This window comes from Mesoplodon mirus, assembly GCF_964341445.2.
Source record: "Mesoplodon mirus genome assembly, chromosome: 1".
NCBI lineage: Eukaryota > Metazoa > Chordata > Mammalia > Artiodactyla > Ziphiidae > Mesoplodon > Mesoplodon mirus.
In genome coordinates this window covers 61,347,612-61,364,742 of record NC_138976.1, presented here as the reverse complement: position 1 = coordinate 61,364,742, position 17,131 = coordinate 61,347,612, and the positions used below count along the sequence as shown (strand labels likewise).

The following is a 17,131-nucleotide window of genomic DNA, read 5'->3' as shown; positions in this document are numbered from 1 at the left end:
TGTAGAAAACAGATTATATTAAATTTGAGACTTTCTCAAAATCTCTAAGACATTAATGAAAATTAATTATAATTTTGCAATTAAGTAATTATCACAATAAGTGACAGTGTTCTTTATTAGGCAGTATTTCACCCCAAAATAAGAGACTATAAATATTAGTTTGTGGTTTTGTTGAATTTTCCTCTGAAATTTAATTTCTCTTGTAATTTTGTATCTTTAAATCCTAGGCCCTCACACAAAACTAAATATGGAGTACATTTTCTATGCCTATCTTACAGTTATGTGGAAATGCTGAGAAAAAATGAACCCTTAAGTAATAATTTCAAGTAAAACAAAGAACAGGCACCGTTCAAGGCAGAACATTAGGACTACAGCACAGAACAACAAGCAAGTTCTGTATTTACTGCCATCAAAATGCTACGGGACACTGGGTTGTTACGATGGCAATTAATCACAGTCATGCTCGTATCTCCGTGTTTCAACAGTAAGAGATCATGTGTACGGTCCAGCTATCTCAGGCAAAAATAGACACATGGAACTGAAATACAGCATTGGTGACAGAACGAAGCATTGCATTGGAGGCAGTAAAGATGTGACGAGGTCAGGGCATGTACTACCCTACACTTTATAAAAGAAGGAGTGCTTAGCCAAGCTGACAGTGCCATTCAGAAATCTGCAAGAGGTTTGTTCCTTCCTGCAGGGTAGAACCCATCCCAAATGGACATTAATAATCATGTGTGGAAACAACTGTAGAAAGACGTGGCACTGTGTGTGTCTCCAGATTGGCCTAAGCAGGGATTGTGGAACTGGTTCCATGCTTTGTTCTTCCTGGCCCCTTCCTCCTGGATCCTGCACCGCCTCAGGACCCCCTGATCACCCAGGACTTAACTTTCCACTCACCCCACTGAAACGTCCCCAACCTGGGGCAAATGAGAGAATGCTTGTGAAAGTCTTGTATAAACTGAAAACGTAATATATAATTATTCCCATTATAGCACCATCTCATCTTCTGAGGGCCAAATGCCCTATGCCTTCCAAGTTGACATCTCACTACGAAATGATTCTCTGCTAACTAAAGCAGTCACGGGAGCAGGCGGGTGATCCTACCTTCCCCCTTTCTCTATGTCCACTCAGCATCCCTCGTCCGCTCGCCCTGGCTAATACCTGGTGGTACCACACAGGAGAACGACAGGAGCGAGTGTGTGTTCACGCCAGGTTAAAGCCAGGGCGAGACTCAAGGCCCTCTCCTCAACTTATCACATACCAAGCTGGCAGCCTCACACACAACACAGGGTGGTTCGGGCAATCAACAAGGCTGGCAGAGCCAAAACCAAATTTTTTTTTGAATGGGTCAATTCTCCTGGTATTATCCCCCATAAGAAATTTCAAAACATCACTTCAGATTCTACCTTCTCCGACTGTGATCTCCTGTGGCAGGAGGGAGTATTTCTTCATCGTCCAGTGTAGTCTTTTTGGATCCTGGGGTCTCCCAACATGCTGCTTTCAACATTTACCCTTCAAGGGTCGTGGGAAGACAGATGGCCATAAAAACATTTCAGAGGCAAAGTACACAATGCAAAATGACTCATGACATACGGCAAAAAATGATGGAAAAGGCGAGGAGGCTGGGGGCATGGGGAGTGGAGGCTGCAGGCCCTTCGGAAAAGTCTCAAGACTCTTACCAGACCGGAAGTGCCCCTGACACACAGGAGGGGCTCAAGCTGGAGGAACAGGTGCTGTGAAGGCCAAATCTACAACCAGGTTTGCATGTTTTGGAATGTGAGGGTTTACTGATTACAAAAGCAGGGAGTTTACAGAGTTGTTCCTTTGACTTGGATGAAGAAGCAATAAATGGTTAGGGTACAGAGAAGAGACAACCAAGAAAATACCAAACCTAGCAAGTAAGCGTGAGAACGAGCCCTACGAAACCCAGATGCAGTGCAATTTCAGATTTTCACACACCCATCACCCACCTCCGTACCCTCCCTTTTAGTAGGGCTTCGATAAGGCCTGTTGGGGAAGCCAGGAGGCCCGCGTTGTAGAGAGAGGGAGTTGAATTCAAAGGAATGCAAACAGAGCAACCCTAGGCAACAGGCCACTATTTCCTTTCTAACGTTCACCACTGAGGCCGGATGCCGGCCCGCTGGCCCACAGCTCCTTTCTTCCAATTCCCTGAGCAGCCCGCCAAAAGGACCACGTTAACCAGAATGGGGTGTGCATGCCCGGGCCTGTGAGGGGCAGGAAGGAGGGCAGGTTTGCCGACGGCTCCTACCCCAGCCCTTCTCCAGCTGGCCCCCGACACCGGCTTGACGTCCTCCCCCTACCTGCAGGATGTACCCCCGGACGTAGTCACGCAGGGTCCAGCCCAGGCCGTGCAGGATGTGCAGCACCTCCTCCTGCTTCAGGACGCTGAAGAGACGGTCCAGCAGGATCTTGAGCCTCACAGGCACCGCCTGCGTCCCGTAGAGCATCAGACTGCTGATGTCAAACACCACGTTGGACTGCACGATCTCCACTTGGGTGGGGTGGTAGAGGTGCTGCGTGCTGAGCTTATCCAAGGCTGCGGTGGTCCCGCCAGAGGTCCAGGGACAGGTGGGAATAAAGAGATAAAAAGGAGAGGGCAGAGACAAAGAAAGGAGAAACGAGTTACCGGAAGTTACAGGGGGCTCCATGTCTAATAGCTGGATCATAATCACAGATGTCTCAGCAGGACTGTGCAATGTAAACAGTGCTCTTCCCACCTCCTCCCGGTTTTGTTTGTTTGTTTTTTTGGATTCCGTGTGTTTATAAATTGCAGACGACAGCAAATACAAAATACATTTGGCTTTCAGGAAGAGAGCCACTGAGGAGGTTTCTAAATGACTGTGGCTGGCGCTAAAAACCTGACTAATTAATTTGCTAATTGAACTATGGTTCAACCCAAGTTACCACGGTATTCCCCTCCCGCACCAAAAGAAGGAACACACACACAACTGCCAACTCGGCCACAAGAGTGGGCTCAACCAACATCGTTTTTCTGAATAAGATTCACCCCTTATGATACCTGGATGGTTTGAAGAGGAAAAGAAAGGTGTTCTTTAGACTTACAGGGGAAAAAGGACTAACTCGGAGGGAATAAGGAAAGCTGACCTCTGGGTGGGGGGACTAGTCATTTACCTCAAAGCTGAATTAGCTAAGGGGAATTATCCCAAGACTTAATTCTCCTAAATTCCCCTCTTGCTGTTTACCTGTTAGTTCAGTGTTCTCTAAAAGTTATCCAGGAGAAACAAACAAACAAGAAAAGGAATTCAAATCATAATTAGGTATTTTATTAACAGCTCTGACAAGGGCTCAGTATGAGATGAAACTGGAAAAAAAATGACTACAATCAAAGCACGAGAATTTCTGTGTATTTCAGCTGCTTCATTTCAGCGCAGAAAACTGAGGATGACCATTCTCAGAGTAAATATTTTTAGTGGAACTAATATTTCAACAATTAGGCTTTTTTCCTCCTCAAATCTAAGAAATCACATCTCTTCTCCCTAGCTCTGAAAGCCAAGATAAGGCCATACATTCTCATCCTCATCCTTATCTGAGTTACCGGGACCCCTACTGCAGATAATGTAAGGACATTTTTCCTCAGTTTCTCTAAAGTGACCCATTAAGATAGTGCTGTCTCACCTACAGGGCTCAAAGAGATGCTGAAAAGATGAATGAGATAATGAATGAGAAGTGCTTTGAACTCCTGAAGAGAACACAAAAGCATTAGACCAACTATCAGAATTACACACATGACCTTCTGAAGATTAAAAGAGATAAACACGTGAGCCTGAAAGACGGTCATCTAATCTCATGAGTCAGGCAAATGGGTATCAGACAACAACCACCAGGCTCAAATCCTAACTCTACCTGCAAGCACCCAAGGTTTCTGCAAGCTCGAAACCATTCTTAATACCTTCTCCCCCAACAGCACAGGCTGCTGTACGTTACGTGTACACTCTGAGCAGCTCCTCTTTTAATACACCGGTATTTCTGCATATTAATGTGCGTATTTAAAAGTGCACGCGCGCACACACTCACGCTTTTTAGTATTTCAAGTGTATTTTTTTAGGGCTCCTCCTCCACTCTCGTTTCCTCCTGACTTGTGGTCACGGGAGAGTTCATGTACTCTTGATAAATTGCCTTCTTACATCCACAGTGTAAAGGCCCTTATCATTTACCCGCTGGCTTCATTCAACACATTTACTCCCAGGAATACTTTGTCAAAGAGTTCGGGTTTCCTCATACTTCATTTCTTGCAGCTGATTTGTCTGATCTTTCCTATTCTAGTGGTTAAGTCAACTTTGAATAAATAGCTTTAAAAATTAATTTAACGTTTGGGAAAGATAAGGGATTCACAAGCCCAGGGATTGAAGTCTTCTCTCACTCCACAGGGCATTTAGACAGCAAAAATGCAGGAAAGAGGTATTATTATCCCTGTTTTTCTTCAAGTACAGCTTAACTACTCAGCCTTCTGATGAGTCGCTGCTCTGCTTACAGAAATCCAGCATCCAGGTCGAGGGAAATCTCCTCTTCCGTTTCCCTTTATCAATCTTCCTGGCCCATGTCAAGCACTTCTTCACAAAATATACTGCTGTGACCACAACAGATATGAAACTGGGAGGGATGAGTAGAGGGGAAATAAAATGACGCCAAACCTGATTTTTGTCCGTGTGTTCGGCACCTTGTATCTATGCATTAAGTATACGCAGGTGTGTGCACCAGTGTGTCCTAGGGCCAGGAGGAAAGCTGTCACCCCTCTCCCTCTCACTCCTTAAAAAGGGCTGGAAGTTTTAGAAGATGAAGAGGACTAAACTGTTGAGGGCACAGAAACAAAAAGAAGTTGTTCAGAGAGTTGAAAGAGCACAGGTGGAACAGGTAAAAGCAAAAGTATTTCCCTATATATGCTTGTGAGACCACCAGAGAGTGAGAGTATTAAAAGGACATTACTGATTCTTTAGCATGCCACATGTCAAGAAGTAGGAATACACATAAATAAATAGGCCACATAAATATACAGTGGAGGTCAACAACTTTTTCTGTAAAGGTCCAGACTGTAAATATTTTAGGTTTATGGGCCATGCTCCGTGTTTCACAGCTACTCACCTCTGCTACTATAGAGGGAAAACAGAGCAGACTTAAACTAAACTAATGGGCATGTCTGTGTTCCAATAAAACTTTATTTACACAACTGGTAACTGGCTACATTTTGGGCTCTGATATGGAAAATGAAGGGGCGGGCCAAACAGTTAAAGAAAGTCAATAGTTGATAAGGAAAAAGCCCCACGGGTGTGATTTAAGCAGCAGTTACCTAGGGGATGAGCCATAGAGGAAGGCTTGAAAAATTAAACTGCTCAGCTTGCAGATGTCAACTGCAAATTTCAGCATAAACATATCATCAAAGATTATGCTCGGTCAAATTTCTTGAATGAATCAAAATTTTCTGCTTTATAACTGCTGGATTGTACTGCGTCACCAAGTTGACAACAGCTTTGGGAGGGGACGTCTCCTTGGTCGGCAAAAGGTTAAGTAACAATTTTTAAACTGTCATAATAACAGTAAACTGAGAACTGGACTTCTGCCTAATGTCATGCTCTTCCTATGTCTGACTGGGGGATTCAAGTCTGGATCCCAGGTGGGTTAGGAATATGAGTTGGGCCAGTGGGAACGAAGGAAAGGTAGGGCAAGAACTGGTTCCGCAGGATGGAGTGGGGAAATGATGGTCATCTACCTTTATGAGCTATGGACCTAACCATCTGCTAAAATTGCCCTATATCAATGGTATTGCCAAAATTCCACTTTCAAATGAAATCTTAGCCAGAAATTGGGTATAAAAATATATGAGGGGCTTCCCTGGTGGCGCAGTGGTTGAGAGTCCGCCTGCCGATGCAGGGGATGCGGGTTCGTGTCCCGGTCCGGGAGGGTACCGCATGCCGCGGAGCGGCTGGGTCCGTGAGCCATGGCCACTGGGCCTGCGTGTCCAGAGCCTGTGCTCCGCAACAGGAGAAGCCACAACAGTGAGAGGCCCGTGTACCGCAAAAAAAAAAAAAAAAAGAAAGAAAGTGAAGCTACTCTTAATAAAGCTCCAGTGAGCATGAATTTGACAACTTCCCACCACGCGTTACTCTCTTCTTCCCTTCCTCCTGTTTAAGCATCTCAGTGGGACCCCTAGAGTTCCCAGAAGCACAGTTTGAAAAGCACTTGTCTATACAATAATATGATATCAATTGTTTCGCCTGCTGTGCCTCCCCTTCATTCTGGGAACAGAAACTGGATTTCCCTTCAGGGAACCCCTTTTCTCCTACACTCAGTACCATTTATTTCATAGAACAGAATATTCCTGAAGCCAGGCCTGGAAAACCAGTACCTCCCAGTTCCTTGGCCAAAACAACCAGTTTAAGAATGGGCAAGTGACCTAAGTCTAAAGAGTGATATTGAATCCAGGCTTTCAGTTAGAAATACTAGGGAGTTCTTCCCTCTTCTTGAAATTTGTAGCTGGCAAATATGCTTGGGAATGAGAGTCACATGGAGGACAGCTGAGCCACAGGATGGTCTGAGAAAGACTAAGGACTGACAATGTTGTTTGATCCAGAAGATACAGATATGGCAGTGCCTGAGGGTGGGACCCTCCCAGAATTTTCAGTTACACAAGTCAACAAAAGCTCTCTCTCCCCTTCTCCCTTTCTATGTCTGCTTGAGGTAGGATTCTGTAATTTGTATCTAAAAGAGCCTTAACTAAGACAACTACTTTTTTGGGGTGTCCTTCCAATTAGATAACATGTATTTCAAAGGAGCTGTCAGTGGTTCAACAAGGTATGTTAGTTCCAGGCCAAATGCAATTCACAATTTCTCCAGTGACTGGAATGAGGGTATCCTGAACAATTCATATCTCATATAAATTTCCAAAGGGTGATGGATGCCATCAACAACATTAATAAATAAAAATTATTGTTGTATGGGGAAGGGGAATAAAGGAAATGACCATTTAAGTACTAACTAAATATTAGGCATCATTCTAAAGGGTTACAATAATCTCGTTTAATCCTTTAAAAAACTTAAAACACAAGGTATTACTATTACTGCCTATTCGGAGATCACAGGTTCCATGAGGGTCAGTAACTGGCCTAAGGTCACTTAGTTATTTCTCCCAAGAAATTCTGTTTCTACCACACGTTCAGATAAACAGTCAATAAGCAACTCTGGAAACGTGCAAGCCTTCATCATGTTGGAAGTCCCTAACTCCCAACAATCTGGGCTTCCTGCCCATCACTCTGCTGAGGCTTCAAAGGTCACCAACACCTGCCTTACTACAAAATCCAATCGCTTTTCCCTTCATTCTTCTCCATGATCTCACCATAGCAGCTGACCTTATTGAACACCATTCCTCCTAAATTGCTTGTCTCCTTCATCCATGCATACATGCATTTATTCACTGGCACTTAACAACTTATCACCAAGGCAGGTACTGCATGCAGATGCAAAAGTCATCTTTGCTGTAAAAGCGATGTGACAAAGTACTGTAGGACACAGAAGAGAGGGCCACTCCGCCGGGATGGAATACTCGTAAGACATCAGCAAGCGAGAAAGGAGGAGGACAGTCCAGGTAGATGGAACTAAGGCAGGGGTTCTCAAACATTATGTGCCTCAAAATCAGATGAAGGGCTTGTTAAAACACAGGTCAGATGGCTGGGCCACCTTCCCCTGGAGCTTCTGATTCACTGGGTCAGGGGTGGGGGCCAAGAATGGGCATTTCTAACAAGTCTCCACAAGACACTGATGCTGCTGGCCAGGGACAATACTTTGAGAACCACTGCGCTAATGAGGTGTGTGTAAGAGAACTGAATATCCAAAGAATGTGTCAGGCTTGCAGCAAAAGAGTTGAAGATAAATACAGAAAAGTCAGATGGGCAGTCTGTAAGAAACCTTAACACTGCAGGCCAAAACCTGTGGAAAGGTTATAATATAATTTTATTTCTGGTTAATAGGATATAGAAAATATTAAACATTTTATAAGGTGAAAATGACTTATAATTTTAGATGTAAAACTCTGACGAGAGTCCAGAAGTTTATTTAAAGCAATAGGTGTCAGCTGGGGACACATGGCCACAGAGCCACAACCCCTAAGGAAGAAGGGTCGAGAGGGAGATGGTCATGGTTTGGGTGAAAAATTACCACAGGTGATGCTGACATACACGCCTACAATACATGCCACTGAAAACCACAGAGATGAGTTAGAAGGCAGGATAACTTACGAGTTAAGTGAACAGGGTAAGAAATGTTTGCAATACTCCACTGGGTGACGCCCTGACTCAGTGGACTTCAAATGATGATCTGCCTAAACCTGGGGTATGCACCGGCCTTTCAGAGATACACAGACATGGGGACTCAATTTCCAGATCCTGTAATCCCATATTTACTCTTTCCTAAAACTGATCCCCCTGAGAACAGGCCCGCCTGTTCATGCAGATTATCCATCCCCAATTCTCCTGTGAAAACTATACCCTTTTTTCCTTTACCAAATAAAGGCAAAACTCTGACGTGACTTATACAGTGCACTGGCGCAGGGTGTAAAGCTCTCCTGGGTGTCAAAATAGTGGTCAGTTTGAATCACTTTGTGAAGCCTTCTTTAAGGATTAATAAAACACCAAGAACCTGGAAAAGGGCCCTCTTTCCCTGATTATGCATATACAAGTAAAGGGTAGCTAGAACCTGACATTCGGGTCTATGCTGGAGTATTCAGAATTCAGACATTATGTAAAATGGGCAACAGTCATGCACTCACCTCTTGCATTCCTATTTAATAACGTATCACTTTTTAGGAAGTATCCTGTGAGCGCAAAGCAAAAGTGTCTAATGCTGAAAATGGCTTTTCCTTCCATTCTTTTCAATTATTCCTGATACTCATTCCCAGGAGGTGTCATCACCTGGGGAACAAAGCCCCCGAGCACATGTGATGCCCACTCTTTTAAATTCAGTTTGAATATTTTCCCAGACCTATGAAATTTGGAAGATGCACTGCATAAAACCCGTGGATAGGAATTTTATAGAAATTCAGAAACAATGTTCATCATTTAATAAGGTAGTTACTACCCATTTAATCAAATACTATCAAAATATTTATTTGTTATGATTAATCATTTTCATCTTATAAAGTTTTGAATATGTCTACATCCTGTTAATAGAAATAAAATTAAATTATGACCTAAATGCCAAAGCACTTAATTTTTAGCAGTATATAACTCCTTTCATTAAACACATTAAAAGTTTGACCATGTTTTTATAAAATATGGCTCTTGTCTACTTTGTTCCTAAAGTCCAACACCAGATTGTGATACACACAATCATTATCAAAGTAATACCCTGACTTTTAACATACTCCTCATTTCATAAAAATCTTAAGTTATACATTATAGTGCATCATTACTAATTAAGTAATGAGAAATAGCATTTCTATTGTACACTTAATAGATTAATTTTATTAGCTCCACATTTTATTCGACTGTTTTAAGCAAACTATCCTATGAATTGCAGTTCATAATTTATTGATTATTTACAACTTTTCTCAAAATGCATATTAATACATTCATTTGAATTGAAATGTGAGTTCATTTTTTTTTCCCAATGATAATTCAGCCTGATTTGGCAGCCTGATTTGACCATGAGCACTAGTGGAAATTTTCATCAATTAAGAAAGCTAAATATGCAGTAATAAAAGTTATCACCTTTAAAAAAAAGATATACTGCAGAAGTCATTTGAATAACTAACACAGTATTTTAATTTTCTCAGTCTTTTTGGTGTATACAAGAATAAATGATATGCCTCTAAGTGAAAGACTAACAGCTAAGTTTATAAATTGGCATTTGCTCTGTCTTGTTAATGTCCTTCTCCAGAAATTGAAAAAGTAAATGACTCTAACAACATTGGGGTAATAAGGTGGATGAAACAAAGAGAAACTAACTGATCACTGTGTAATTGTTGGCACATAATCTGAAATGATTTCTAAGAACCGAATGACAATGTGATAAAGTTCCTAGTCCCACGTATTCATGTGAACAGGTGTCTGAGCACTTAGATCTGCAAAAATGGGGAAGGAACCGATAGTGTACCTTTCCTCTTTCTTACAATAAGTACTATTCATTTATTGATACATGAACTAATCTAGGAAGAAAAACATTTATTGCCCTATCCATTTTATTGACAGATGCATTTCTGACAAAAATCTACTTTATGTTTAATAAATTATGAAAATATGTAATATTTACATTGCTTTGATTTTATTCCTCTTGATCAAAATTAAACAGTACAATTTCCATTTATGGATATATTATCTTATTTTCTTAATTTTCCTTGCAGACATGAATGATAAAAGACTTTGCAGTGAACGTATGATTTCATTTGTGGTAATGTTATTTGGGGACAGTGAACTGGAAACAAGAGTTAAGGAGAAAAATAATGACTTAGAACAATCATTTAAAGTTCCCAGTGTTTCAAGAGTGCTTGCTATCCTCCAGATTAAGGACAGAGTTTCTAGGGCTAGACTTCAAGGGTTCAAATGCTAGCTCTGCCACCAACTTGCTGCATGACCTTGGCAAGTTACTTAGCATATGAAAATGTTAGGATGGAACTTTGTTTTCAAAATTCTTTTGGGGGCAGGCAAGACAACAGCATGAAGACCACTACCTTAGTACAAGGAGAAAGAAAAGGAGAACAAAGAATCAAGACCAAGCTAACAAGTACGGGGAAGAAAACAGATGCTTGGAGTGAAGATGAGTCAGGGTTACAGGATGACTGAGATTTTCAAGTTTGGAGGATTTGGACTGGAAATCAACTGAGATGCAGGAGACCCATCAAGATTCCAGAGGAGCTGCCTCTCCAGCTGCCCACCTGTGATCACCTGCCTCTAGGAATCCAACTACTCCTGTACTACACCGGCCATCCCTAACCTGTAAGTTGAGTTCTACCCAAACTCTGTGCCCTCAACTCCAAACATGTAATTGTGACCCCGACTGCTGTGAAAGGTAAGCCCAATAAACTAGGCCAAAATGCTTGAAAACAAATCTTTTTTGTTGTGATTTTTTTGACTGAATATGTCATAGAAGCTCATTGAAAAAATATAAATTTGAGACAAAGAAAAACAAACGGAAGACAGTCATACATAATCCCACCAACCAAAGGCACTATTGTCTACATGTTGATGTAGCTGCATCTACTTTTCTTCAGTCCATAATTTTATGTAGTTAAGGGTCACACACTAGTTACAAATTTCTATCTTGTTGTTGTTTTTCTCACTGAACTTTATATAGCATGAACACTCAAAATTATCTCTGACTACCTAGTCCCCGTAAATGTCTCCACTGCAGTTCCCCTGGGTCTAACCCTCCTCTCTGGCCTAACTTCTACCACTTCAGTAGAGGCTTTTAGACCCTCCTAAGTCCACTACTGCAAGCGACTCCTGGCTGGTCTGGTGTGGTGTGGTCTGCCTCTGCTCTCTCTGGTGTAATACAGAAAGAACAGAGTCAGTTCTCAAGTCAGTATTCTCAAAAGACTGCTTAGAATATGACTCTTTTCTGCTCAAAAGTTTCCAGTCATGTTCCAGCCCTACCCTCCCAGCCCCCAAATTCTTAACCTGGGTCAGAAGACCTTGGAAAGACTGATTTACTACTTTCCAGCCTAATAACCCTCTAACATGGCTCTCTGTTCCAACAAAAGTGAGCTGCCCACTGCCTTTCTAACAAAACTAGTGAGGAAAGCAGACTTTAAAAAAATACACATTAACACACAGTATTACAAACTGGGTATGTGACATGAGAACATAATTTAAACAGGGCTAGGGATGGGGTGTTCCAGGCAAAGCCATTTCTGCTAGGACGTGAACAAGGGAGAGTAGCTCATGATGAGGCTGGAGAGACAAGCAGGGTTCCACCTGCTGAGCTACATGTTTCAAATTTTCAGTGCTGTTCATTAAGGGCCTTTCCTCTTTCTTTCTTTATTTTTTTAACTATCCTTTTCTTCCAGCTTCCACACAAGTTCTGTTTTCCTTTTCTATAAAACATGGAGAGGTCCCCTCATCTAAGAGCAAACTGTCTCAACAATGATAGCACTTAAGGTGAGCCAATCATGCACATACCAAGTATATGGTGCCCATTTACTGGGTCGCTTCTGTGCCTATTTTATCATAAGAGCTTCAGCAACCATATCTGAAACATAATCAATCAAGGGTGTTCAGCCCTCATATTGTTGAGTGGATGAACACAGCTAGTGTGTAAAGATAGGATTCGATTCCACTGTGCCACCCAATTCTTAATTTCACTCACGTCTCATTCTCAGCCCTCCCCTCTGCTTTTTACACTCTAGAGAACAGTGGGGGTAGGTAATTACAGCAGTTTAGGAAGTGAGATGGGGCTGCTAGCTGAGCAGAAATTAACTAAAGTTGCATAATTTATTCCCTGTCCTACCACTTCAAGCATTATTTGGGGGCATCCAATGGATTTCTAGGTAAAAGCAGTATGAGATCTAGTGGTATTAAAGAAAACAAGCTTAATACCAGGGTGCAGAGACCACATCATAATGAATAGACATTATGAGAATCATAGTTCAGATCACTAAGTTTGTGATCCATGTGCTAGATCTATGGTCTCCTTGCTATAGGAAAAGGTATAGTAGAGCCAGTCCTCCTCCATATCCATGGGTACTGATCCATGGACTCAACCAACCGTGGATGGAAAATATTCACAAACAAAAAATTCCATAAAGTTCCAAAAAAGCAAAACTTGAATTTGCCATGTCCTACAACTACCTACATAGCCTTTACATTACATTTACAACTACTTACATAGCATTTACATTGTATTAGGTATTATAAGTAATCTAGAGATGATGAACGTATATGGTGGATTTGGGAGGATATGCATAGGTTATATGCAAATACTACAGCGTTTTTATATAAGAGACTTGAGCATCCATGGATTATGATATCCGTGTGGGTCCTGGACCCAAATCCCTTGGATACCAAGGGACAAGTGTATAGACTTTGGAAAGGGGTCAGAGAACAGTCAACACAATAAGGTAAGAAGAGCATCTACAAAGAAAAGATTATTTTTCTTTTGTAAAAGGTCTGGAGGAAAAGAAAAAAAGCAAACAGATAAATTAACCTCTTTTTTAGTATGCAGAATTTTACTGGGAAAAAGAAAAGGGTTTAACTGTACAATATGGATACTAGTTAGAAAAAGAAAAAAAAGTTCATACAATAAGAGCTTCTTAAACTGTGAATTAGGTTACTGAGGGAACATAATTTACCTGGATTTCTTTACAATGCCAGAAACAGAAGTTTAAACTGGTAATTTTCAGGCTATAAAACAAAGGAGAAATTGAGGCCTGGATATAATTTCAATAAACACTTTGATAGGATCTACGGTTTTTCAAAGGAAAGTGGTGGCTAAGCCACAAGACCCAAAAATACACACAAGTCAGTGTGAAGAAAACTCATTTCTGTCAAGAACAGAATCACCATAAGGACAACAGCCGGAATTTCTGTGCTTCATTAATGTAAGCGTGTAACGTAAATGTAAAATAAGTATAAAATGTAATGCAAAATATGGAATAAATGTGAAGTAATATATGCTTTTAACTACGCTGCTAACTTAAAGAACAAAGTAATGTCCTTTATAAAATTCAGTTTTCAAATGTATAAAATAGTACTGGCAGTGTGTGAGGGGTGGTTATAAAAGAACTTGCATCTATTAAATGAAATGTGAATAACTATTTTTTATTTCAATTTTTAATAACAGGAATTACTCCCCAAACCTTCAAATAAATTAAAATAAATGTAAACCTGTAATTCTACAGACTTCACTTCCAATATTTTCTGTGAAGGTCACAGAAATAAGACCATATTCAGATACATTTTTTTCTTAATGTAGGAGTATAAAAGTGCTTTTCACCGATCCTAGAAAATTGGCTCTCAGTGATAGTTTATAGTTCTTAGTTTTCCACAACTTTTTTAAAACATAACTTTCTTTAAAAGCCAAATTCAAGTGACTTAGGTGGTTTTCACAGGAATACGCTCAAATACTTCTGGCCCTGATGTCCAGTGGATTCCATCGAATAGTTGTTCAGGCATGGCGGTGTGAAGCTTATAGCCATTCAATAAAATAAAAAGTGAGCCAAATGGAATGATTTTTCAAAGCCACCTACTTCTCAGAGTAAAACAATTAAAAATTTGTATGAAAACGGTCTAAAAGGAAGCCTTTTATTTCACTAATTTCCAGTCCTGTCCTGGATATTTTTAAATTTTTAAATGCTAATTTGAAGCAATTTTAGAAGTAAAAAAAAAATTAAAGAAGCCTTATTCTTTCATTTTGAGAGAAAGCCAAGTGAGCCTTAAATTGCAAAGCTAATTGTTTCAAGAACTACAGTCACTTGCCCCAACTCCCCTTAGGATTCCAAATTATAATAGCATCAGTGGTCAGCTTTTAGGAGCTGTGAGTCCTAGAATACTATTTTAATTTCTAAGAGGTTAACATTTCAGTGTGTCTTTAAATGTTGTTTTATGGAATTCTTTCCATGACTACTTTAAGAGTCGAATAAAAACAATTGTTAGTGACAGAATTTTACTAGGGCAATTTCTGGGGGCAGATTTTTAAGTTTTGATTACTTATAATCAGAATATTGTTCCCTTTCCTACTTCAAGTACCCAGACCATAACCTCTGAATTTATAAGGGTGGGTGGCTCTTTATTCTTGCTAATATGACCAATAATTTCCAATTATACCATACTTTATAATATGCACACTATACCCAATATAATGACATGTCATTTCAAGGTAGCTAGCCCATGAACTTCTACAGGTTTAATGGGATTTTGCGTATTTAGAATTTCATCATAAAGGGGCCCTTTGGAATCATTATAACATCAATCCTTTCCCTTTATAAGACTCAGCTCTCTTACTAGGCAAGAGCATCAGGGCGCAGGGCAAAGCCTTAACCCACCCATAGGTTGTAAGCCAGTTCCCAATAAAAGCCATAGCACTGGGGGAGAACATTAATAAATGGCAATGATAACATATTAAAAACTTTTTAGTGAATCAGGGGATCGATCAGCAAGGTGGACCATGATTGTTACTAAGAGAAAAAGTCCTCGCGACTTGAAGTAATATTTAGATCTGCACATTTTATTCACTACTTTTGGGGGGAGAGAACTGTGTAACTGGGAGCACATTAAGTATAAAATAACTCATGTTCCATTTAAGTCATAACTTTCTAACTGGAACTGTCAAGGCTGAATTAATTAGGATATTTAATACCAAAGAGAGAGACGGCTTGCTTTTAGAATTTTTTTTTAAGGAAAGAAGAAAAGGAATGATACGTAGCTGAAAGAGTTGATCCCCAAGCCTGGTGATAAAATCTGTCAGCCCTTCTGTGTGAAGGGCTTATTTTTCTTCTTGAACAAATAGTGTGTCAGTGTTTTTAAGTCAAAAAAAAAAAAAAAAAAAAGCAACGACACCACCACCACCACCACCTCTGCCAAGCCTCCAAAAACCCTGGTTACGTTACTATATCTTATATGCCTTATGTGAATGGTGCCTGATTTTTTTCTTGTGCCTTAATACATGAGGGATAGGTATATGAACACTCTTATGGTCCATTAGGAACGTGATCCTACACTGTAGGGAGGAAAGGGGGACCAGAAGGAGCTCCAATGAGCTCCCACTGTCTTACGGATTTTAATTGTTCCCTGGCTGACATGCAGCTTTGAGTGTGTATGGATATGCACACACACACACCGACAATTAGTCCAGGGTAGAATTTGAGCTCCACTTGAGACTATCTAGGTAATATTTCAAACTGACTGGCATTTCCCCCCTGTGGCCTTATGCATAATAAAGTCCTCACAACAGACTTTGGAAATCATTAAAGTCTGACGGAGGCACACGTAAAAGTAGACTGTCAACACTGGGTTATTCAGAAGCTCACTCTCCTGGCAAGGAGATTAAACAGATCCTTGGTTTTGCTTCTCTTCCTCCTTCCTTTTCCTTCCATGGCCCACTTTTGGGGGCATGTCTCTCCTCATATGCATCTCCATCAGAAGGTGGTAAAGGGAAAGAGCAAATGCAATCTGCAAACTTGACAGTAAGTCTAGGAAGAGATTGACTAACTGAATCTACTTGCTGAAACTAGGTTTGGGGATTATTATTATTCCTGCTGCTGTTCTATCCAATCTCTAGTCCCCAAGGTGAACTGAAAGTTGACTACACAAACCTTGCTTTATATAATTCACAGATCAGTGAATTAAATGTACACTGACTACAAAATATACCCCCTTTAAAAGTAACTGCTACTTGAACGGAACATGTGAATCCTTCTATTCAATAAACAGAAAATGAATTCTTCTGTAAGAGAATAATCACCCTACTCCCAATTTATTAACTTTAAAGACTTAATTTTCCTTAAGTAGCATATATCTGTATCAGAATTTCACTATGGAAACATTATAAATGCAAGGCATATTTATTTTTGATAGAACATGTGCTTTAAACTCTTTCACATGTAGTGAAGAAGTATTTCAAAACTGAGAGAGAGCAGTGATACAAAAAGCCAGCACCTGGTAGGAAATACCTAAAAGAAAGAAATGATTATATTCGGTCTTTTTTTTTTTTTTTTTTTTTAATGAACGTCACCTTTGTGTCACAAGTATTTTTCCTTCCCTCTCCCAGTAAGTCAGCCTGAAGTCTCATTCTAAATCTATAATCAATCTTTTTTCTCCCACTGTAATCCCTTAAAACTCTGGGCTATCACACATACTTTTGACACTGATGCGTGTTTTCTTCTGGATTGCTGGATTTGCTTAATGCATATATCAAGTATCAAACCGCTGTGCATCTATGACTGGTGGGATAAAAGACCTCTATATAAAGATTTGCTCATAAAAAAAGGGCTAAGAAGGCAGTCTCAGGAAAAGTCTAAACTAACCAATTTTTAAATGCATGATCAGAAAATGTTAGGGACTAAAGCAACGCTTGCCGATTTTTCCATTAATATGATCGATGTACACTTGAGCAGAGAGGAATGCCTTAAAGTTACCATCCCATTCTCTACTAGTTGGTTCTTTTGACA

General features: G+C 40.4%; 1 protein-coding gene across 12 annotated transcripts in view; it reads right to left on the bottom strand.

Annotated features, from left to right (window-relative positions):
* The window catches only part of BNC2 (basonuclin zinc finger protein 2), a 436,262-nt gene that overhangs the window by 128,624 nt on the left and 290,507 nt on the right, over window positions 1-17,131 (bottom strand). For all 12 annotated transcript variants that reach the window (XM_082604098.1, XM_082604102.1, XM_082604103.1 and 9 more), the window contains one exon: window positions 2,325-2,560. In XM_082604098.1, the coding sequence (XP_082460224.1) occupies window positions 2,325-2,560 (236 nt within the window). The remainder of the gene's footprint in view (window positions 1-2,324; window positions 2,561-17,131) is intronic.